Here is a 24,421-nt window from a genome sequence, read left to right on the forward strand (position 1 = left end):
AAGCATTTGAATTTAATCCCTTATTTCAAAAAGGCCAAAGAACTTGTAACTCAATTCACAAGAACTTGTAACTCAATTCACCAATATCTCTATTGGTTATATACCAAGATCAGAGAATGACAAATCAGATGTATTGGCCAAGTTGGCCATGTCATTCATTTTGCTAGAAGGAAAAGAACTACAAATCGCTATTGGTGAAAAATGTATCCATCTGTAAATGAAAGAGATACAGAAGTGGAATTCGTGAACTTTGTCACAATACAATTAGAAGGAGAAATTACAGACTGGAAGAAACCCATAATCAATTATTTGCAGTATGGGATTATTCCAATAGACCCCAGAAGGAGCGTTAATGTACAATGCCAAGCTATTCACTTCAAGTATTTAAATGGCACTCTATATAGAAAATCCATAAACGAAATTCTCCTAAACTGCTTGTTTGAAGATGAAACTTTGCAAGCTCTCCATGAAGTACATGCAGAAAATTGCAATGTACATCAAGATGTCCCTAAGATGGTAGGACACTTAGAAGAGTTGGGATATTATTGGCCCACTATTATATTGGATGTTATCTACATCGTGAGGAATTGTGTCACTTATCAAAGGCAAAGGAACTCATTACAAGAAATTGCATATGTGAGCATGGTCACAATTTACCAAATTAAGGAAGATATAGATTGGAGGCAACCTATCATTGAACAACATGGAAGGTTGCCTATTGACCCAAAGAAAAGGGTTGGCATATGACGGTGAGCCCCTCGCTTTACATATTTCGGCGATACACTACATAGAAGATCCTTTGAAGGAATCCTACAAAGGTGCTTATCTGATGAAAAGGCAAAAAATGCTTTATGTGAAATCCATTATGACACATGCGGAGCCCATCAAGCTAGGCCAAAATTAGCAGGGCAATTAAAGGGGCTAGGTTATTATTGGCCTACCATGGTTCGAGATGCAAATAAAAATTGCATCCTTCTGTAAAGTATGCCAATTACATGGAGATTTCATACATCAACCACTAATGCCTCTTCATCCTACTTCTCTATCATGGCCATTTAAAACATGGGGATTATATGTGACTGGTCCTTCTAAATCATCATCTTATAAGTTACATTCATATATTTTGGCTGCCACGGATTACTTTTCCAAGTGGACAGAGGCAATTCCATTAAAAGAAGTTAGGGCAATAGATGTTGCCAACTCTATTCAAAACCATATCATATACAGATATGGAATTCCCTCCAAAATTATATCGGATAATGCCTCATACTTTAGGTACAAGGCCATGATAAAGCTATCTGAGAAATATAAATTCCAGCATTCTACATCTGCAACATATAACCCCTCATCAAATGGACAAGCAAAAGCTTTCAACAAAGTTCTTTGCAAAATACTTAAGAAAACGGTGTCGAAGAAGAAAAGAGATTGGCATGAACACCTCCCTGAAGCACTTTGAGCATATCGAACAACAATGCAAACAACCAGTAGATGCACACATTATAATTTGGTATTTGGGGCAGAAGTTGTTCTTCTTCTAGAAGTTCAATTGTCCTCTTTAAAGATTGCAACACAACTCATACATCCAGAAGAAAATGTAAATATAAGGCTTGTTGAACTTGAAGCTCTTGATGAAAAGAGACACATAGCTCAACAAAGACTTGAAGTCTACCAAGCTCAAGTTGCAGGTGTCTTTAATAAAAGGGTGAGATATTAGTCATTTGCGGTGGGAAATTTAGTGCTAACCGTAAGAAAGCCTATCATAATCACAAAGAAGACTTCAGGAAAATTTGAACCCAAATGGGAGGGTCCATACATCATCACTAAAGTTTTCCAAAAGGGGGCATATGAGTTATCCAACTCTGAAGGCCAAATTAGATATCCTTGTGTGAATGGAAAATTCCTTAAGCGTTTTTATACTTAATTAAAACCAAGGTTCAAAGTTTGGTTTTTTGGAAAGCTTATAACTTATTTTTTATTATTAAAAAAATTGGGGACAGGCATTTCGGACCGTATCATTTTCAAAAGATACGACACGATATGCCCGATACAGGGCGTATCATATCGATACTTTGAACCTTGATTAAAACCCACCAATGCCTCTTATGTGGTTAAACTGATGAGTAAAACCACCATGTCTACACGTGGCTAAACTGCTTGGACAGACCACCATGTCCGTATGTGGCTAAACTACTTGGATGAACCACCAATGGTATTAGTACATGGTAAAACTACTATAATGCCCCACTAATCGCTCTCATGTGGTTAAACTGTTGGAGCAGTACACGAACTATGTTGCCTTAATCCCAAACGGGTATGTAAAGCCTAATATTTAGATCCAACCACATCCTCATTAAACATACATTTTTTCTCTTTAATTCTTTATAGGTTCTACATGATGATCTACACTTGGAGATCATCAGAACCTCTAATCTTGATTTTTAATTCTTGATCAGTTCTATATAATGATCTGTGCATTTAATCATCCATATCCCTAATCTTTAACCTTTATTTCAATGAAGCCTTTGATGATCTTCACTTGGAGATCATCAAAACCTTTAATATTGACTGATTAGTTTTAATCATCTTCAAATCTTTGTTAATCACAATTTAATTTTTGATGGGTTCTATGTGATGATCTACGCTTGGAGATTATTAAAACCTGTACTTGATTTTAATCATTTTAATTTTTGACGGGTTCTATGCGATGATCTACACTTGGAGATCATCAGAACTCGTACTTGATTTTAATCATTTTAACTCTTGATGGGTTCTATGTGATGATCTACGCTTGGAGATCATCAAAACATGTACTTAATTTTAAGCATTTTAACTCTTGATAGGTTTTATGTGATGATCTACACTTAGAGATCATGAGAACCTGAATTTCATTTAATCATTGAGAGTCATTCATCTTGATGTTGGTTCTATATGATGATCTACACCTGGAGATCATCAGAACCACTAATCCCTAATCATCTATACCTTGATTCTTATATGGGTTCTTAATTCTCAATGATATCATCAAAACCATTAAAATCTTTTTGATCTTATTTCTAATCTGATTTTCGTTTTTTATTTGTGATCTACACCTGGAGATCACTAAATATGACTTGGGCTAAAATAGTTTTACCCTAATATTTTAGGGCAACCATGAACATTCCCAGGGAGATTGGGAATGCTTGTAAAACAACCCCAAAGCACAATGTTGAAGATCAAATTAAGTCCCTTTCATTAGTGAAAAAAATAAATCGCAATTCTAAACTCCAGGATTAGGGGAATATCAGAACTAAAATCCTTTCAAATAGAACCATATTAAATGATCTAAAGGGTCAGCTTTTTTGCTATTGATAGAAGTCAAAAAAAAAGAAAAGAGGCAAAATCATATTCAGCCTTTTTCCTATTAACAACAGTTAAAAAAAACAATCATATTCAACCTTTTTTTTAACAGTAGTAAGAAAAAAAAAAGATCAAATCCTATTTAATAGCTTTAGGATTCAGTCTTTTTTTTGTTGTTAACAGTAATCAAGGAAAAAGATAAAATCCTATTTAATGATTCCACTAGCAAAAAATCATAATTATGTTATGATTTCAAGAACCAGTCTTTTTCTGGTGACTGTAGTCCAAAAAAAATGGTTGAAATAAAATCCTATTTAATGATTTCAAGGATTCAGCAATAGTAAAAAAAACATAAAAGAAAGAGAGGTTATCTATTTTTTAATTAAACAAAAATTTAATAGCATACCTAAAATTTGGAAAAGACTGACTTGTTGAAGGTGCAACAACTCTTTGAGAAATAATGTCCCCCTTTCTTTTTGGAGCCTATACGTAAAAGAGATTGACTCAATAAGGCTGAGACTTTTTTCTTTTCTCTCTTTTGACTGGAGTAATGAGATAAAGAAGTTAAAAGCTCTTATACTTATCTAAATAGAAGTCCTTATCATAGGACTTTTGTTTACTTAACTAAAAATTAGGCCTTTCTTTTAAGCCCATAAAGTAGGGGACCACACTTTAAATAATGATCCATACTTAAGTTATTTAAAAGATTTTAAGGCCCATTAACATATTACTAAGGCCCATTTGCGTTAAAAGCTTTTAGGCTCATTAACACATAACTTGGGCCAATTCCAATTTAAAACATGGGACCACACTTTATGTATGGATCCATACATAATTACTCTTTAAGCCTTATATAAAATCTTTTTGGGTCGATTAGATAATGGGCCACACTTAAGTCATACGGGCCAATAATAATAATAATAATAAAAGAAAGCCCAACAATATATGTATAGGACTTTTCTTTTACAATTTCAAGCCCATTGGTGGGGTTTTTGTTTTCAACTGTAAGTCTTAATCAAGTCTGATTCACAAAAATATGTCCCAATCAATTAAAAATGGCTTGAACATTGCAACCCCAAGCCATTTCTTGAGCTCACAATGCTCAATGGAGCACTTAAGTCCTTAAGTTTGTTGGACTGGGAGCAGGTTATTAAGATACTCCCAATCACAACTTAAAAAAAATAATAATAAAGAAGAAAAAAAATGACTTTCTTATAAGCCCAGTCTGTCCTTTTAGTGGGCTGAAACATTTTAATAATGAAAGGGGCCTGCAGTCTAATTTAGTGAACAATAGGCCCCAAATTAATTGGGCTTATTTATAATGCAATAAACATTTAATGGGCCTGTAATAGAGTCTATTTAATGGAAAAGTAGGCCCTAAAAGAATAAATCAATTTTGATTAATTTCTTATGAGGTGTCCCACTTATTCATGAGGAGATGCCACTTGTCCTATTCTAACAAGAGGACTATTTTCCTTTCTCTAACCACTTGAAGTGGGGGAACACATGTCACCCTATAGAAAAGGATTTATTTTCCTTCCTTTAACCACTTGAAGTGGGGGGACACATGTCACCCTAGGGGAGAGAAAGTTATTTTCCCTCCTCTAACCACTTGAAGTGGGGGGACACATGTCACCTTAGGGAAAATGATTTATTTTCCCTCCTTTAACCACTTGAAGTGGGGGGACACGTCACCCTAAGGGAGAGAGAGTTATTTTCCCTCCTCTAACCACTTTAAGTGGGGGGACACTTGTCACTTTAGAAATGAAGAGTTTTCTTTTCCCTCCTTAACCCATTTTAAGTGGAGTGATACTTGACACTCTAAGAAGAGAGGAGTGGGGAATTAACCACCTACCTCCTCTATATAAACCCCTCTCCTACAAGGAGAAGGGGCTAATGCCTTTTTATTGGCTAATACCAATTGATTTATAGGATTTCTAGCATTAAGAAATAAGTGGGAAGAGAAAAGAGAAGAAGATTGGTGTGGAGAACATAAAAGAAAAAGAAAGAAGAAGGTACGGAATCTGGTTTCCTTCCTATACCTTGTGCTTCCCACATGAGATGGAAGACCATATTCTATTTATCCCTCTCACTCCTTTCCTTTTTCCTTTTATTTTTCTTTTCTTCCTTTTTTCATATTGAAATACATGTAAGGAGAACCATTTACAGCTTTATTCATGAAACTTGGTTGATTGTGGTTCCTTACAACCTATTAACCTATGTGTGAAGGGAAAAATCATCTACAGCATTGTTCATGAAACTTGGCTGATTATAGTTCCTCACAACATGATAATGCACACCACAATTTAAAGGTCATTTGAAGCCTTATTTATGAAACATGCTTTTTATGATACCTATTTACTTGTTTTGCATGCAATGTTCATTTCTTTATATGCTAGTTTTCTCTCAAACAAAGAGAGAATATATACCAAAATTTTCAAAGAAAAATTCTATAGAAAAATGATACTTAGCCTTTATTTATTAGTCATTCTGAATCAGAATCAAAAGGTTTTATCTGCCACTAGCAGAGATGTAATTAAGAGAATATCTACGTGATTTCTTGAATGGGGCTTACCCAAATAACAGAAAACCTAGTTATTAGTCTAATTGGGTGCATTATGTTATGTGAGAAATTATGTTAAAAAACTTCCACTAAGAGATGGTCATATACACTCATTTTCCAAACAAACAAAAGTTATGGTGGGTAGGTGAATAGTGATCAAAATATCATTTTATGTTTTCACACATAGACTTTGATTCTTTCTTTCTATCATTGTCAAATCTGTTGATAAGAATCCCAATTTGTACATGATATACAATACAAGTAATATCAGTTTTTATGGGAACCAATAGTGAATGATGAATGATGTGAGTAAAAGTAATGTTTGGTATCATTTCTATTTTCACCTGAAACTGGGTTAATCAATACAAAATTAGCATAGAACTACTATTTAAGGTTGTGTATAGTTGAAATAGGCATTATTATTATAGTTGTTGCTACATCCCTTACAAAATGCATAGTTTGGCTCAGCCAAGTTTCTTGCACATGGACAAAATCTGAACTGTATCAATAGGATAAGGATTTAAGAGCTGAAACAAATTGCTTTTGCCAAAGATATACAATAAATATGACAACTGGTACTCACCCAAATATGATACTATTAATACAATAGGATAAGGATCTACTAGAACAATTAATCTAACCTCCAATTTTATTTTTTATTGCATCTTTAAATGGCATATTACTTCCTATTTGTGAAATTGTGTCTTCAACAAATTGGGATTTTGACTAAGGGTATGGAAATCCATGCCCATCTTTAGAGAGTCCACATGTTGATGTGGTTTCTGCATTCATTTCAGAAATGGAAATTGTTAACATTGAAAAAAAAAAAGCTACTTCTAGATTTTAAGTTGTCATGAAATCCAAGAAATTCCAAAATCTAAGTATCTCCTCCATTCCAAAATTTTTGGAATACAGTAATTAAATGGTTGCTTTGGGATCTTAGCAAACACATACCAAACCCATCCTAATAGGGGGTAAAGTGGAAACCCCATTTAGCAAACAAAAACAAGGATGAACAGCCATAGAACTAAATTACGACTTGGATCTATTTGGAAAAATTGGAAACGTCATATATGAACAATCATAGAATTGGAAACTCAAACAAGCATGAGAAAAAACCATAAAGCACACAAACCAAACTTTGAACCTAATTAATAGAAATCTATCATTAGCTGGTTGAGAAAAGGAAACAAGCTTCTCATATCTAAAAAAGGAGGATAAGATGAGAATAAAATCTACAACAGACCAAGGTTTTCCCTTCAAATGCTTGAAGAAAAAGGGATTTGCTGTGAAGCTTTGGACAACATGGTTGAACCTCGCTTTTGATAGGGTAGGTAACCTAAAAACTAGAAACAAAAACAAACAAAACAATTGATAAGTAGATCTAACCTGTATTGCAATATTGGATGCAAATTTTTCATAAATATAAGTATATCGAAACTAGATAGTAAGAATAGAAATTATTGTTGATATTGAGTTCCATCATATGAGGAAGAAGCAACATATGGCTTAGATCTCAGTCAAAGTCGCAAGATCTACTAACGTCTTGGCCAAATCCTTAGTTTTTTTAAGTCTGTGATGGTAGATTTCGTAGTTCAAACAGAGCCATTGTCGTCTCTTTCTAAGGGTTTCAGTCGAGAATTGAAGCAAACCATCTGCCTCTTTCCTTCGATTGTGAATGAGAGTATAGTTTGCTTTGATATTTTTGGAGAAAACTCAGTTCTCATTCTCGAGGCAAAACTTGACACATGTACATAATTGTATCATTTATCGATGCAAATTCATATTCGTACCAAACGGATGCAAATCTGAACCGGAATACAAATTTGCAAAGATTCAGCATTTGCTCTCCTTCCAAACGCAGCCTAGAGTACACTGTCCAGCCCCAACCCTTCTGTCAAAGAAGTAATATTCAATAAACTAATATAACATGATAGAACTTTTGACTGGCATCAATCTTTGATAAGTAGAGGTGCATACGGCCGTGCCTTGGGCAGCCAGTTCCAAGCCCATCCCTAGACTATATATTTTAAATTTTTAATTAGTCTAAATAAAGCCCAAGCCCAGGAAAGAAGCCGGTAAATGGAGCCCAAACCCAGCATAACAGACATGATTGACCAATCAAAGACCTTCACATTTTCAAATAAACAATTGGATAAATTCTATTGTATGTCTTGTTGTAATGTGGAAACAACAGGCTGTATTCAGTCTTGATCTGCAACGTTTACAAACATGCTCCTGCATCACATTTATCATTTCATGTAGCATATTTGTATTAAGGTGGCCTTTGATAAATCTGAAATCTGAAATCTGAAAAGTTAAAAGATATTATTTGTGAGGAGACACCAAACGGGTCTGAGGTCTGAAAAGCAACGTTTTTCAGACCTCAGATGTCTGAAAAGTTCTATCAAACGCCACCTAAGTCTTAAAGATTTCACTACTCCAAATTATCTAGTAAATTTCTTTTTGATGAAATCTAACAATAGCCTTCATAGTCTCAGATTGACTATGCGTCGTTACCATTTTTTTTGAGATTTTTAGACTGTACTCCACTTTAGAATTCTGATTTGAACTGCAGACCTACAACAATTCAAAATTTAAAATAACTCCACTTATAGCACTCATACCCGCCCTTGAATTGGCATTGATTCAGAGCTGGCAGCACGGTGGCACCTACCCCAACTGTACAGCAATCATTCATCAATCAACAAAAACAGGGTGAGTACAGAAGACTGCCTCCTCAGATATTAAAGAAACAATACAACTAGGAGGAGAGTCAGTAGTACTGTGCAAGAGAGTGAGCAAGTCTGTGTGAAACCCTGATTAAATTCTCCATCTTGAAGACTTAAATTACTAAGCATCTAAACTGTAAAGCATCAAAGCACCCTCTTCTGTGGTCTGTAATGAAATGAAGCAAAGAAAAAATAAAATATCTCAAAAAACCATTCAACCTAAAAGCTTAAGCTGTTAGGTGAAGTACCTAAATAGGTATTTTATTATCTAACGCGTCCAATTATGCAAAATCCCACCAGGGTTGAAGCAAGGACAAACACAGCCCTACCTATACTTTGTGCTGAAATTTAATTAATTATAACAGGGCAACATACCACTTGGTCAAACAGGTTCCCATACCATCTCAAATAATCATTCAACCTAAAAGCTTAAATTGTTGGATGAAATAACTAAATATGTATTTATTCTCTAACACAAAAAGAGGTTAATCAAACCCGGCACTATTTACAAAAATACATACTTAACAAAATAAATACTCAATTCACTGCACTCATATCTTGCTGAAACAGATAGCGGAAAATAATGGATATAACATGAACGTCTACATGCATGGTTGCAAGATATTTGATTAATACATAACAAAATTGTGGAAGCAGACTCAGAGTTTGGAGGTTGCCAACTTTATGAGATCCTTCCTGAGAATCTTCCCAGATGGGTTCTTGGGGATGGCATTCACAAATGCAACTCTTCTTATTCTCTTGTATGGAGCCACCTGTTTGTACAATAACAATAATACAAGTCATCTACAAAATTACTTGAGCTAAAAAGCAAGTGGGTAGTGGGTGTATTAATTAATTAACAAGAAAGTTAGTGTTTAGTACTTCCAGACTATCCCAGTTGTAGATTTTAGCTTCGAAGACATGCATACCTGTCTAGCCACAAAGTCCATGACATTGCTATCAGACAAATCACTTCCAGCTTTTCTTACAACATATGCCATAGGAATTTGTCCAACCTCCTTATCTGGAAATCTGAAAGACGGCAAGGCATTTGTTATTTGTTATTCCAAGTAGTTTTCTTTTTTAATGGCAAATAAAAGAAAAGAAGGCTTACGGTATGACAGCAACATCAGCAACTTCGGGGTGACAAAGCAACAATGCCTCTAGTTCTGCTGGGGGGACCTGCCACACCATTATTTTGCCAAAGTATGATGATGCGAATTGAAAGGTTCTCTTAGAAAACTAGAATCTGAAGCAACTACAACAAAAATCACAATGGATCCTCTCCAAACAAGAAATTAGAGCAATTACTCTCATCTTATACCATTAAAATTAAGGGGGAATGACTGTTCAGTACATTCTAAGAATTCTTAACTTTACAGTACAGTTGGGGTAGGTGCCAGTTTGGAATTGATGTCAATACATGGGCGGGTTTGATTTTTTATGATGGAGATATTTATCATTTTGAATTGTATAGAATTGCAGTGGAATTCAGAATTTTACAATGTAATGCAATATACTTTTCCATAAAACAGTATTACCAAACTAATAAGTTGTCATGCCTCCTCCTCTTTAAATTAATTAAAAAGAAAAAGAAAAGGACAGCTCTCTGTGTGAAAGAAAGTAATGTCAATATTCACCTGGTAACCCTTGTACTTGATTAGCTCCTTCAATCGGTCTACAATGAAGATATATCCATCCTCATCAATGTAGCAAACATCTCCGGTTCTTAACCATCCCTCAGAATTCAGAGTTGATGTAGTTGCTTCAGGATTGCTAAAATAACCTGCAAATACAGCATTCACCCAACAGAGTGTCCTCAGTCATTTTATCCACATTTTATTAACTAATTACAATAATATTGGGAGACTGTAAAGTGGAGTTTTCAGGTCTTCCAAGCTATACAATACAGGTCTTAATTCCTTTCCTTTCTCTAACATCACTCACTCCTTACATTGCATTTTCAAAAGGAACTGGGTAACTTATTTATACCTACCCTGAGGTTTTAGTCAAATACTTGTACCCCCTCCCCCTCGGGCAGATTTAGGGGGTGTCAATGGACTGGTTTTGGGTTGGAATCCGTTCAAATTAAATCAATTTGGATGGATTGGATAGATCAACAAGACATTAAAGAGCAACTTTTTTAAACCATCCTTATGGTTTAATTAATTGATTAACTCTATCCTTACTGTTCACATATTGTCTTAAGTACCCTTGCTATTTTTAACAATTCACATGTCATTAAATGCTAACTAAAGAAATGAAATACCGAATTTTCCCTCCACTATTCCTTAAATTTTCAAAATAAAACCCAACTGATAAAATAAATCAAAATGAAGAGGAAACTGATCAGAGCTCCGACGATGATGAGACTCTAAACCTAAGTGGAGACATGGCCTGACGAGCTATCTCTTGATCGAAAGCAAATGATGAGCTTCACTCCATTGGGTTATTTCTCTCTTGGCTGATGATTGATGTGGATAGATCTTTTGTAATGGGTGTCTTTGGCGTGCTGAAAGAATTCTGATTTCTTGAAGGTGGAAACTTTATTGTTTATCAGTCGAGGAATGCTGAAGATTGAAATCTTGGTATGCTATGATGATTCGGATGTGAGTTTTTTATTTTCGAATCCTCCTTGATTTGATGGAACGTAGTTTTTTTAGGCCACTCTTTTTATTTCTCCAATTGAATTTGATCGAAAGTTATTGGTGATAGCACTCTAATATTGGATTTCGGAAATTTTAAGATTTTTGAAACACAGAGATCAGTACTAACGGGGACCTTTTATTTTGAGTATATTTTCTGAATACATATGGAGAATCAATTGTAAATGGTGAGGCAGAGGAAACCGAGAGTCGGAACAGCTGGGACAGTCAGGAGAACTCTGCTGAAACCTCTATCAAGGAAACCCGTTTGATATCGTTTGCCCCAAATCAGGTATGATAATTCTAAACTAGGGGTGAACATTATTTGGTTAAAATCGAATCAAAAATTTTGATTTTGGTATTTTGGTTCGGTTATTTCAGTTTTATAAAATTTCGGTTTCCGTTTTCAGATTTAGAAATTCGATTAACCAAAAAATCAAATTTTATTATCTATAATATATATATTAACATATAATGCATATATAATATGTAAAAAATATATTATATTATATTATATTATGTATTAAAATATATAATTTATTATATACATTTTATAATATATAGTATTGAAATTCAGTTTAAACCAAAATAACCGAAAATTTCAGTTTCAATTTGGTTTTTCATTTAAAACTTTGATTTATTTGGTTTGGTTTTTAACCAAATAAACTGTTTGCTCACCCATATTCCTAATTGATAAGAAACCAAAGAGAAAAGCATAAGAATTAGAAGAGAAGAGGGGTTTCAGATTCCGACGAAGTCAAGTGCCCATTGCCCAAATCTGAAGGAGTAGGGGTTCTTATCATCATCGCTCTGTTCTTCATGTCAAAGTTGATGACAATGAACAGTTCAAGAAGGGTATTTTAGGAATTAAAAAAAATTATCAATTACGTGATGTCACATGTGAACGGAGTGTAACAGAGCGTAGCGGAAAATTAACGGCAAGGGAGGTTTTAAACAATTATCAAAAACAATAAGAGTACTTTAAGACAATATATAAACAGTAAGGATAGAACTAGTCAATTAGCTAAACCATAAGAGAAATTTAAGAAATTTGCCCAACATTAAATTGGACAATTCCAAAATTGATAGCCTAAAGTATTTATTGGATTGGATTGGACGTGATCCATCCATAATAGATTTATATTGGATTGGGTCAGATTGAACCAATATTTGATCCATTGATAGAAGATAAGAAAACGGGTGTCAATTGACCAGGTTTGGATTGAAACAAATCTAAACTAAAACCAATTTGAGCATATTGGATGGTCCAAACTGAGGGATGCAAACAGATTGGATCCGATATATTCAAATCTGATCTTACTCAAATCCGATCCAAAACACTATAAATCTGATCTGATCATATCTCATAAATACTTATTTGAATTCGAATCTGATCAAGATGTCAGATATCCGAATCAGATCCTATCCAAATTAATATTTAAAAAAATAATAATAAATTATTAAAAGGAAAGGAAAATATAAATGTTTAAATAAAGAAAAACAAAATATATAAGTATTTTTCAATTATTTTCATCAATATATATATGTTTTTATAAAAAACAAATAATATAAAATTTACAAAATACACTATAAATAATATATTTATAAATAAATAAATAATATATATACATCGGATCGGATAAAGGTGATCCGAATCCAATGCAAACATCCGAAAGAGGGATATCCAAATCCAACAATATAGGATCGGATCATTTTGGATCAAACAAGGGTGATCTGAATCCTATGCAAAAATCCAAAACAGGGATATCTGAATCCAACAAGGGTGATCTGATCCAATCCATTTACACCACTCCAGACATTGAAATGGATTGATCCAAAATGATCAAAAGTGTTCATCGGATGAGATTGGACCAGATCCATTTGTAATACATTCATATTGGACCGGATTAAACGAAATCCTATCCAAATCCAATCCAACTGACACCCTACGTGACAGAGGCATAGACCACAGGTTTATCTAATAACTCATACCCCCCCCCCAACCCCCAACCCCCAACCGTCCAGCAGCTATAGAGGCTTTGTTAATTGAGGAGCCCATGCCCATGGTCAATTGGTCATTACTCGTTAACAAGTTTACAAATATTTGGCAAATCACGTCACTTGCGCAAGTCAAGGAATCAACATTGTCGAACTCAGCCAATGGATCCGGATCTTTTGGGATTTATATTCCAATCTCGATAGGATCCCCCGTCTGAGTTCTCCAATCCAATTTTTCTACTCAACTTTCAATTCAAGCACTCGCAGAAAAGAATTAAAGAAGAGTGGATTATAAGAGGAGTGTTGCTTTTTGCCTTTTACCTTTCATAACGCTGGGACCACGAAGCCAAAGCTCACCCGTACGGTTCACTGGCAACGCCTCTCCAGTCTCCGGATCAATGATCTTTGCTTCCATGTTCGGTGACAATAATCCTGCCGTACCGTACCGTCTGCTCTCCTCCACCGTATCCGTGGACGCTCCAATTCCCGCCGTCTCCGTCAGCCCATACCCTTGAAGAATCTTCACCGTTGGATACTTCTCCAAGAACCCCTCGATCACTTCCTTACTCAATGGGGCCCCACCCGACAACACTGACTGCAGCGTCCCTATATCGTATTTTGCCCTTATCACGTCGGCGTTGTTGATTAACGCCACCAGTATCGGTGGAACTAGAGGCAAATAGGTTACTCGGTACCTGGAGATCGCAGAAAGCATTTCGTGCATATCGAACTTCGACAGCACCACTATTGTCGATCCAGAAGCCAGTAATCCCGTCGCGAACGCTGCCAGGCCGTAGATATGGAACATGGGGACCGTACAGACGAACGTGTGCGGTCCACCCCTGCTATCTGCCTCTTCCAACTTGAAACGACCCAGAATCGTCTGAACCATTGCGATGAGGTTCCGATGCGACGACACCACGCCCTTACTGGCACCGGTAGTACCAGAAGAGTAGAGCAGGGTCGCCGTGTCGTCTTGGCAGACTCGGTCCTTGACTCGGCTGTCATTAGGTTCCTTCTTCATCATGTTCTCCAAGGAAGAAACTATTTTGATTCTGCTAACATTTGCCCCTCGTCCCGTCTCCGAGTCGTGACCTTCTCCGATGAGAACGATAGGGAGATCCATGCCGGCGAATTTAGGGAGGAGAGAATGGGTGGTGAAGGCGAGAACTGGCTTGGAATCAGCGATCTGCTTACGAATTTCTTGGGTGGTGTTGAGGGGGTTGGTCGTGGTGATGATAGCGCCGAGGGACATGACGGAGAGACAGATCACGGGGAAGAAGATGGAATTGGGGGAGAGGAGGAGGACAACATGGCCTTTGCGGATTCCCAGGTCGGAGAGGCAGGTGGCGACGGAATCGACGGCTCGCCAGACTTCCGAGAAGGTAAGGTGGCGTCCAGTGGATGCATCAACGAAGGCGATCTTCCCATGGTGGGCGCGGGAAGAAATGAAGGTGGTGATGTCGAGGGATTCGTTAGAGGGGAGAGCTATGGGTTGTCGCTTACTGTAGAAGACGGAATTCGATCTGCTGAACCCGCTTCTGGAATCGATCGACATATTATTTTGCGCCATCAAGCTCTAGGGTTGGGATTTCAACTTCTACTTCTCCTTCTTCTGTTCTTAGAGTCGAGAGTGTGAATGTACAAGCGGAATGCAAAAGTCATCAAAATTCAAGGCGGTCAATAGTCGCCCTGTATATAAACGGCCAATTGGCCAAAGATAATAGTTAGTGGATTCGCGTATTATATAAGAAGTCACAACGAATTTCACGATAGGATTGGTGTCGGTTACCTGATTGTATTATGCTGGCCGTTTGATCAAGACGTTACGACTCGGATGTTCAACAGTGTTGGCCGGTCCAATGAGTTAGAGTAGTCCTGATCAAATATGAATGAATGGCTAAATTGTAGATATCCTGAGTTTCGAGTCCTGACTTGCGGGTATTCACGTTTTTCTTCTCAGTTCCCAAAGTTTGAAGTTTGAACAGGCTTGCTTTTCACATGCTGAAATAAGCAGGGGCAGGGTGTGATGTGGAGAGTAAACAGCCGTCGGTTAGAAGATTCTTCCTTCGTGGAAGGAGCAGACAACCGGCGTCGGCCGGCCTCTGACTCTTGGTATCACGTCAAACTTTTTAAGATTCTCCCAAAGGTCTGCTTTTGGCATTCCTTATTTTAACGATAACGATTTATCTCTTTTTCCAGTTAAAAACTTAAAAATGCGCGTATTCAGAGTATTGAGTTTTTAACAGGGGTGTGCAAATGAACCGATCATAATCCTATCGAATTCGAATCACCTCAACTCAGATCTTTGGATCGGATATATGGTATATATTTATTTATATAAATATATAATACATATATATTATTTATTTATTTATAAATATATTATTTATATTGTATTTTTATAAATTTATTATATTATTTATTTTTTATAAAAAATATATATATAATGAAAATAATTAGAAAAGATATTTATATTTTTTGTTTTTCTTTATTTAAATTAATATATTTATTTGTATTAATTTTTAAAGAAAATAAAATTCAAATTTAGACCCATGCCTATCAGATTTGAACGAATCGGATATGCAATTAATAGTGTCAGATTAGATTATGATATACCCTTATTCAAATCCAATCGGATTTGTTTGTATCCTTACTTTTAAACAACAAAAAGGACATAAATCTTTAAAAAGGAATGCCAAATGCGGCCTTATATAAAAGTTTAAAGGCGGAGGAAAAACAAATTTAGGAGGCTGTTTGACAGGTTTTTTTAAGTAGATGTTTCAACAATTGAATAGGCAAGAAGATGCATTGACTTTTTGGGTCTTGTCTTTAAAGATAAGACTCTTTGGTTCGTATCATGGTCTACTGGGCTGTTAAAAACAGATGTGAACGCTATTTTCAATGGGAAAAGATCAAAAAAATTCATTTGAAACTTCCTGATTTTCAACTTTTTCCATCTTTCTATATGCCCGTTTTCAGGCCTTTTGATCTACACATGATGTCAAAGAGAAAAAAAAAAAAAGACTACTTTTTGGTATTTTCAGCTTTCTCTATACTATAAGACATGCCAAACACCACCCAGGGTCTTTCGTGTAAATTGTGAACCAAGATTTTTAAAACCGACTCGGAAAATGAACCGGTCAAGAGTCTGGTTTTTTGGTCGAATGGTCTGATCATTCAAATTGAACGGTTGGCCCATTCTGACAAAAAAATAAAAAATGGTCAACTGTTGAACGATTGAATGGTTCAACCGCTCGGGTCAGTAGTTTGTTGACCAAATCAACGATTTTTTACCAAAATCCAGTTTTTGCAAAAAAACAGAACCGGTCACCTATCCGGTTCCCAGTTTTTCCAGTCCAACCAAGTCTAGTCCAGTTTTGAAAACCATGCTATGAACAAAAGCAAAATCGAAAGTTTAGGTCTTTTCATGTAAATGAATAAAGGCTACCAAGGTCAGATTCAGTGAACTCGTCAATTCACGGGGAACATGAGTCAACACTATCTTTCTTATATGAATTCATTTGAACTCCCCTTCCCTAGGGGTGAGCAAAAAAACTGAAAATTCGGTTAAGTGAACCGGTTGGTTCGGTTTTGGTTAATCAATACAGAAAACCGACGATTAACCGAACCGACTGGTATACATATATTCCTATATATTTTATATCTATTTATGTATATTATATATATTTTTTATATACTATAAATTAATAAATATGCATTATATATATATATAAATATATATTTATAATATATGATATATTATTTATTATTTAAAATATAATATTTTATATATATTTGTAATTTTTTATTATATATTTATATATTTTTTATAATATATATTGTAAAAAATAAAAAACCAATGAACCAAATCAACGGTTAACCGAACCGGTCAACTGGTTAATCGATAGGTTTCGATTACAAATTTTCCACAAACCGGTACTGGATATTAACCGAACCATGAGCACCCCTGCCCTTCCCCCATTTTCACCCGAGCCCTAAACTTAAGTTCCATTCAAACTCCTGACATGAAAGCTTCATCGACAAATCAAGAAAGTTAGCTGCACTCTTAGAAGCTTCACCCACCACTCCTGCTATGGCCGTTACCGGTGCTAACACCGCAGATGACGACACCTAAATTTGGGATGTCGAAGAGGAGCCACCATTGTTTCTATTCATTGTCACACGCGGGAAGAAATCGTACTCCATTACCACGTCCCCCGCCACCAGCTTCCCATTTCTGTGAATTGCTATATACCACTTTCACTTCCTCTTTCATCAAATCAAAATCCCTATAATTAATTTAAGTTTTTAACATAACTTATATTTCTCTTAAAAATTTATAGTCTCATTTTAAGAAATAGTTTTCAGAAAAATTATAGCATGTTCGGTCCACTGTATCGCCTCATTGGAAGAAATAGTTTTCAGAAAATTTATAACACGTTAGGTCCATTGTGTCTTGCTCCCAAACCGAATCCCAGATCTGGACTCGCTCCATTCCTGTTCCATCCAATATTCAATGCTAGAAAATGATTGTCGTTGGCTAGCATTGCCCACGAGTATCTCGCTTCATTCCTGTTCCATCCTAGATTCAGTGCTAGAAAATGGTTGCTGTTCATCGGAATAATACGGCCATAGTTGCAAGCCCCCCATGGAGGCAGTAGGAACTTCCGAATCCCACTCTGTTGGACTGACCATTCAAGGACTGCAAGCTGGACTAACCATTGCTCTGTGACAATTGTTGCATATGTTGTATATGAAACTTTTTTAGTTATTCTTATAATTTTGTAACACACAATGGTCAAAACGTTCTCCAATTTAGTAAAAAGCTACTTTTTATAGATCTATGATAAAATGTTATTGTTTAGTATTAAAGTTTAAGCTTTTTTTCACAAAAAAAGTTGTCCTCTTATAATTTGTAACACACAATGGTCAAAACGTTCTCCAATTTAGTAAAAAGCTACTTTTTATAGATCTATGATAAAATGTTATTGTTTAGTATTAAAGTTTAAGCTTTTTTTCACAAAAAAAGTTGTCCCCACAAAAACCTAAGGCACTGCTTTGGTTAAAATCCCTCAAATATGAAAACTAGTAAGACATTCAAGGAGCATTCTTTTTTTGGATTTTGAGGGGGAAAGTTGGTCAATGGGATTTTAATTCCCATTGACCAAGAAATCTATATTCTTTTTTCAAATTTATGTGGGAACTAAGGAAAGTTTATTTTCCTAAGTATCACTTACCCGATGGGTAAATAACTTTCCCACCTAGGGGTAAAGTTGCCAATACTTGAATGGGACAAAATTATCCCTTTTAATAATGGATTTTTATGGCTAAAATGGTCATTGCCTTATTTACATGGGAAATAAAAGAGCATGGGTAAATGCACTCACCCAGGTAAGTCTTTCTTGGGAAACACTTATGCGGGTAAGACCATTTAATTGGGTAAGTAACTTACTAAAAAGCAAATGAGGCCTCAAAACCATATCTCACATCAATTTGAAGTTTACATATTAACTCAAATTAGGGTTCCTTAGCATAGTTAGATAAACACAAAGACAAGGCCTAGACCAAGGTTATTGACAAAGAGGTAGTGACCATAATGCAATCAATTGAAGGTGAGGAAGTAGGCAACAACGAAAATCAATTTCTTGGTGGTGGGAATCACTTTAAATCATCTTTAATGTTGGTAGTGAGGGCCTTAAGTAAGGGTAGGGGTGCAAGTTGGGTGGGTTGGGCCAGATTTATGGTCAACCTAGTCCCAACCCTAAGGTTTAGGCTTAAGATTCAAGTCTAAACCAAGTCTAAGGTCAAGCCCAATCCTCCCAACCCAAGCCTAACATGCATTGTAATTTGATGCATTCAGGTTGGGTTCAAGCTCAGGCTAGGCTTAGGTTGGTCAAGGAACCCACTCTAAAATTATACATAGGGTTGTTCATAAGAAAGCCCAACCCAACCAAACCGACCAATCCGGACAGACCCAACCCAAGTCAGCCGGGTTTTCATCAGCACGGGTCGGTTTCGGGTTGTGCAAATTCCTAAACAGGTGATTCGGGTCGGTTTCAGTTTTCACACAAGAAAACCGAAACCAACCCAAACCGAACCGACTTAGTTCGTAGTTCAAACATGAAGTTCCAAAGCCCATTAGGCCACCTAGTTTTTGAATGGTTGCAAGAAACTTTGGATTAGTGAATAGTGATTAATGAACAACTTTTGTGATTAACTTTTCATTTAAATTTTATCATAGGAGATGGCTGAAATGATGTTCAATTTATGACTGTTTTTAAAATTAGCAAGATTTTATCATAGGGATGAACTTAGAACCGAAATCGACCCAAACCAACCCAACCCGACTCAAACCGACTAGGTCGGTTTTGCTTAACACTAGGTCAGTTTCGGTTGTATGTCAGGTAACCGACCAGGTCGGGTCGATTGGAAAAACCGCAATAAACCGACCCAACCCAACCCGTGAACAACCCTAATTATACATGTGTGTACTAGTGTGTGTTTGTGTGTGTGCACATACTTTGCACTTGACAAATTTTGATGATGATGATGATGATAGTATATAATATGTTTAGGAAATTTTCTACAATTTCTTTTTATATTTCTATGTCTAGAAAGAGTATTCTTATTTGTCACACTTATTATGGTTCATTAATATAGAGATATGCCCAATTTTTCTACACAATTAATATGTCTTTTGTATATTTTTGTGTTTTTATCATTTAAGTTTTATTATTTAATTATAACTTCGCAAGTTGGCACATTTAACCTAAAATGTTAAATTGATCTACCACAAATCCGGAAAACAATTTCACTTTTGGGTTACTTTTGAATTTTTTATTTTATTTATATCATCAATAAAAAGTTAAAAACAATTCATGTTTATTGTGTCTAATTTTTAATATGATTAATATAAAATATTAGAGATGTGTCCAAATGTTTTTTTACAAAGTTTCTATCTCTTTTCATATTTTTGCATTTTTATTTTTTAACTTTTATTATTAAATTATGAAATCAATGATTGACACATATGACCTGAAAGTTCAATTGTTGACCCACCACAAAAAAAGAAAAGCAATTTCATTTTTGGGTTGGTTTTAAATTTTAAATTTTATACCCAACATTAATAAAGCAACTATTATTTATCACATTTGTTTTTATTCAATATGATTATTATAAAATATTATATAGGTGCCTAAATGTTATTTACAAAATTTTTGCATCATTACATAATTTTTTTGTGTTTTTTATGTTTTTTCATTTTTTATTTAATTATGATATCAAGGGTTGGCACATTTTAACTCATAAGGTTGAATTGTTGACCCATCACCACAAAAATAATTTTATTTTTGGATTGGTTTTCAATTTATATTTCACTCAACATCCATAAGAATAATTATTATTTATCACACTTATTTTTCTTTAATATGATTAATATATATAAAACATTAGAGATGAACCCAATTTTTTTATATTTGTTAGTTATTTTTATTTTAAAAGTTTTTTATTTAATTATGACATTATGGATTATCCCACTTGACCTGAATGGTTGAATTGCTTACTTGCCACCATATGATGGAAAAACGGTTTCATTTTTGGGTAAATTTTTAAAAACGTATTTTATATCGGTAAAAGTATTGGATGTAGATCTAATTGATAGAATTTATGGAAAAATACGGACAGGCCTAATGCATATTTCTGAACTCCACTACAAACCTATAAACGTTCAAAATGTCAAAAATCCCTACTCTATACACCAATGCCTACCCGTGAATTGGCATCAATTCCGAGCTGGCACCTACCTCAAATGTACTTTGGGCCTAAAAATTCTGACCTTGGGCTGAAATGTCATTCTCCCTAGAATTTATTCATTTTTATTTTGTGAAAATAATAACTTAAATATAGGATTCAATAAAATAATGGGAATTAAAACCCTAAGTATAAGACTTAATGCAAGGGAATTAAATGAAAAGAAATATGGTAGTTCAATTAGAATATGTGTCCTCACAATTAGAGTGGGACCAAATTCAAAAATAAGGGTATTCTAGTAAAGAATACGATTCAATGAATGTTAGTGGAAGTTAATATTTTAAATATGAGACTTTAATGAGAGGGATTTGAATGAAAAGAAAAGTGGTTTTTCACATTACATTTCTGTCCTTAAAATTAGAGAAGGACTAAATAAAAAATTAGGGTAATTTAATCAAATAAAAGTTTCACACCCTCATTTACACTTTTAATAGTAGTATAGATAAACATTAAATAAAAAATTGTAAAATGACATTTCTGCTATAGCTTGTTTTTCAATTATTAACAAAAGAGGTACTTTTGTGTCTTTTTATCAAATAAACACTAAATGAAGATGCAAAATAACATTTTTTTCCTGTGTGTGTTGTGTGTATGTATTTTTATAGACAGGCTGACTTCGTGCTACCTAAGGGGTAAGCCTGGGCCCAACCCCCCAAAAAAAAACCCGAATTCTTAGGCCCAAGCCCAGCCTGAAGATTGAAAATTCAAGCCCATCCCATGTAAAATTTCAGGCCAAGTCAATTTGGGCTCAAGTTGGATCCACCCAAGTTGTACCTAAGTAAGAGGTCACAATGGCTAGTGGTGCAATAGAGATGAAGAGTTTCTTTTAAGAGTTTGAGAAGAATCAAAAAATAGGTGAAGTAGAAGCCAATGCTTTTCTTGCTTCCTATCTTTGCCATGGGCATGGGGTGTGCCAAAGACGAAGGGAAAACCTTCCATCCCTTTACATTTGAGAACATGCTTCTTTGAACTTGAAAGTGCCTTTAAAAGTTGAAACAAAATGTAAACAATAGGATTCAATCGCAAGTCTCCGCTAACCAAGTGGAGACCTTACCAATTAGTCCATTGGCATCTTTCAAAAGTAAGAAAGGTATGCTACGTTTTTTAATTCTTTTCACATTGAAATATCAAAATATTAGTTTCTTTCCAAAAAGTAATCATTACTTTTATCTTTTTTCTACCAAAGCCCAAGGGGTATTTCAATGCAATGAATCTTTGCACAATAGAGGCAATAAGAAAGTTGGAAGAGGGACAAAACATTTGGTCTAATTAAAGAACAAGACCTCTTGGCTATGACATGAGCTGCATCAATATTACTTCTATGATGAATGAAAGAGATCGTTACATGAGAAAAATTAAAAGACTCTTTCAATCAATGATTGTATGATAAATTGGCTAAGCAACCTTTGAATTAGGATTTAATAGGAGAGAAACTATCTTTTTCACATCCCCTTCTAATGCAAAATTAATTTCTTGAAGAAATCCAGGGCTTTAGTTTTTTCTTGATCACAACGTTCTACATGTATAGCATAAGTCATGTAGAAAAGCCCTTGTGAGTCCCTCAAAACAACTCTAAGGCCTAATTGTTAGGGACTTAAACAACCATCAACATTTACCTTAATGATCTAAATTTTGCAAATGCAAAAGAATGGAAAAAAGTGTTTTATTCGAAGACTTAAGTAATATTTATAGATTCAACGAAAACTTGCTTGTGCCAATTGTAAAAGATGTAACAAACTAGGCAATTGCCTGACAAACTAATTCCCACATGGAGAATTGCTTCTCCTAAGATACAAACTAAGTCACACGTGGAGAATTGCTTCTCCTAATGCCCTCCCTCCAAGTTGGAACGTGTGAAACAATGCCCTACTTGGAGTAAAGACTATGTAATTTGTCCTAACCTAGAACTTGATTGTTGTGTAGTCGGAATGTGAATTGTAATGATACTTTTAGCTAGTAAGTAATCATGGGCAAAGTGCTAATTGATTTCGATGTGCTTCACCCTCTCATGGAATACAGGGTTCACTGTAATGTGTAAAGTGGATTTATTATCACAACAAAATTGCATGGGCTCAAAATGCCAAAGGCCCAAATCAGAGAAGAGTTGCTTCAACCTATGTGCTTAGTTTTGATTGCAGCTATAGATCAAAGTTTTGCTTGTTTCTTGGTTTTTCAAGAAAGAGGAGAGTGCCCTAGAGTGGTGAAATATTCTGTGGTGGAACCTCTAGTGGAGTATCCAGCCTAATCCAAGTAACAGTATGCCTTTAAAACCAAATCGCATTTGGAAGAGAGTAAGATGCCTGCCTTGTCTAGGGATGCCTTAAGATAGCGAAGGACATGCGTGGCTGCATCTAAGTGAGGTTGATAAGGATTACTCATAAATTGGCTCAAAACATGCAATGAGTATGTCAATTCAGGCCTAATGATGGTAAGATAAACCAGCCAACCCACTAATCTTCTGTACTGATCTAAGTGGGCTATAGGAGGCCCTAAGTTAGGTTGTAACTTGTAAGTGTTGTTGTTCTAACATAGGAAATGGGCTAGGTTTACAGTTGAGCATACCAACACCGATGAGTATGTTAAGTGTATATTTAGTTATTTACATTAACAAAGAAAAATCTCAATTGCTACATGAGAAATTTCAATGCCTAGGAAATATTATAGGTGCCCAAGGTCCTTTATAGGAAAACAAAAACTGAGATATCATCAACATAAGCAAGGACTACAAATGAGTTACCCAATTGAGTAGAATTGAACAATGTGTTGTCAATTGAGGACTAAGTTAGGGATGGCAATTTCCCCATCCCTAATGGGGACCCGGCTTCCCCGACATCAGGTTGTGGATGGGAATTGTTTTGGTGGGGTGGGGATGGGGACGGTGATTAATAGGAATCCTCAATCAAGGTCGGGGTTGGGGATGGGTATTGAGGTCCCCGCCTCACCCCGACACTGATTATATATATATATATATATATATCAAAACATATTTAAAACATTATTTATAATTTAAAATTTTTATTTATTTTAAATATTTTTTTCAAAAAAAATATTGTTATCTATAAAAACATTTGGGGTTAGGGACGAGAAATATGGTCTCCACCCTGAACCCGCCCTGTTTCCATTCCTAGACTAAGTGAAACCCCTACTTTTGAAAGCATGTGCCAAAGTATCAAACCAATTCTAAGGGGTCAGTTTGAGGCCATAAATGGACTTATTGAGACAACATACCCATTTATGGCTAGGGCTAATAGACCTAGGGGCGGAAAGCATGTAGACTTCTTGCAAAGCACCATGCAAAAATGCATTATTAACATCCATTTGGTGATGTTCATAAT

At 35.3% G+C, this 24,421-nt stretch overlaps 2 protein-coding genes across 4 annotated transcripts; one reads left to right on the forward strand and one right to left on the reverse strand.

Moving 5' to 3' along the window:
- Window positions 1-201: 201 nt before the first annotated feature.
- On the forward strand, window positions 202-747 carry LOC148791139 (uncharacterized). The gene has a single exon (XM_088890401.1). The coding sequence runs from the start codon at window positions 202-204 to the stop codon at window positions 745-747; it is 546 nt and encodes a 181-aa protein (XP_088746527.1).
- An 8,318-nt stretch (window positions 748-9,065) lies between these two features.
- Window positions 9,066-15,143, reverse strand: LOC104587082 (putative CoA ligase CCL5). 3 transcript variants are annotated; one of them, XM_019195969.2, is made up of 6 exons: window positions 15,067-15,143; window positions 13,596-14,966; window positions 10,272-10,417; window positions 9,746-9,813; window positions 9,561-9,663; window positions 9,066-9,404 (listed from the first exon to the last, which is right to left on the reverse strand). In XM_019195969.2, exons 2-6 carry the CDS (start codon window positions 14,845-14,847, stop codon window positions 9,291-9,293), a joined length of 1,683 nt encoding a protein of 560 aa, XP_019051514.1. In that variant the 5' UTR covers window positions 14,848-14,966; window positions 15,067-15,143; the 3' UTR covers window positions 9,066-9,290. The 3 variants fall into 3 exon arrangements, with proteins under 3 accessions (XP_019051514.1, XP_010242836.1, XP_088745903.1); XM_010244534.3 differs by lacking the exon at window positions 15,067-15,143 and having other exon boundaries at window positions 13,596-14,993; XM_088889777.1 differs by lacking the exons at window positions 9,066-9,404; window positions 9,561-9,663; window positions 15,067-15,143 and having other exon boundaries at window positions 9,759-9,880; window positions 13,596-14,994.
- Window positions 15,144-24,421: the final 9,278 nt, after the last annotated feature.

This window comes from Nelumbo nucifera, chromosome 6 (assembly GCF_055504915.1).
Source record: "Nelumbo nucifera cultivar China Antique chromosome 6, China Antique-T2T, whole genome shotgun sequence".
Classification (NCBI taxonomy): Eukaryota; Viridiplantae; Streptophyta; class Magnoliopsida; order Proteales; family Nelumbonaceae; genus Nelumbo; species Nelumbo nucifera.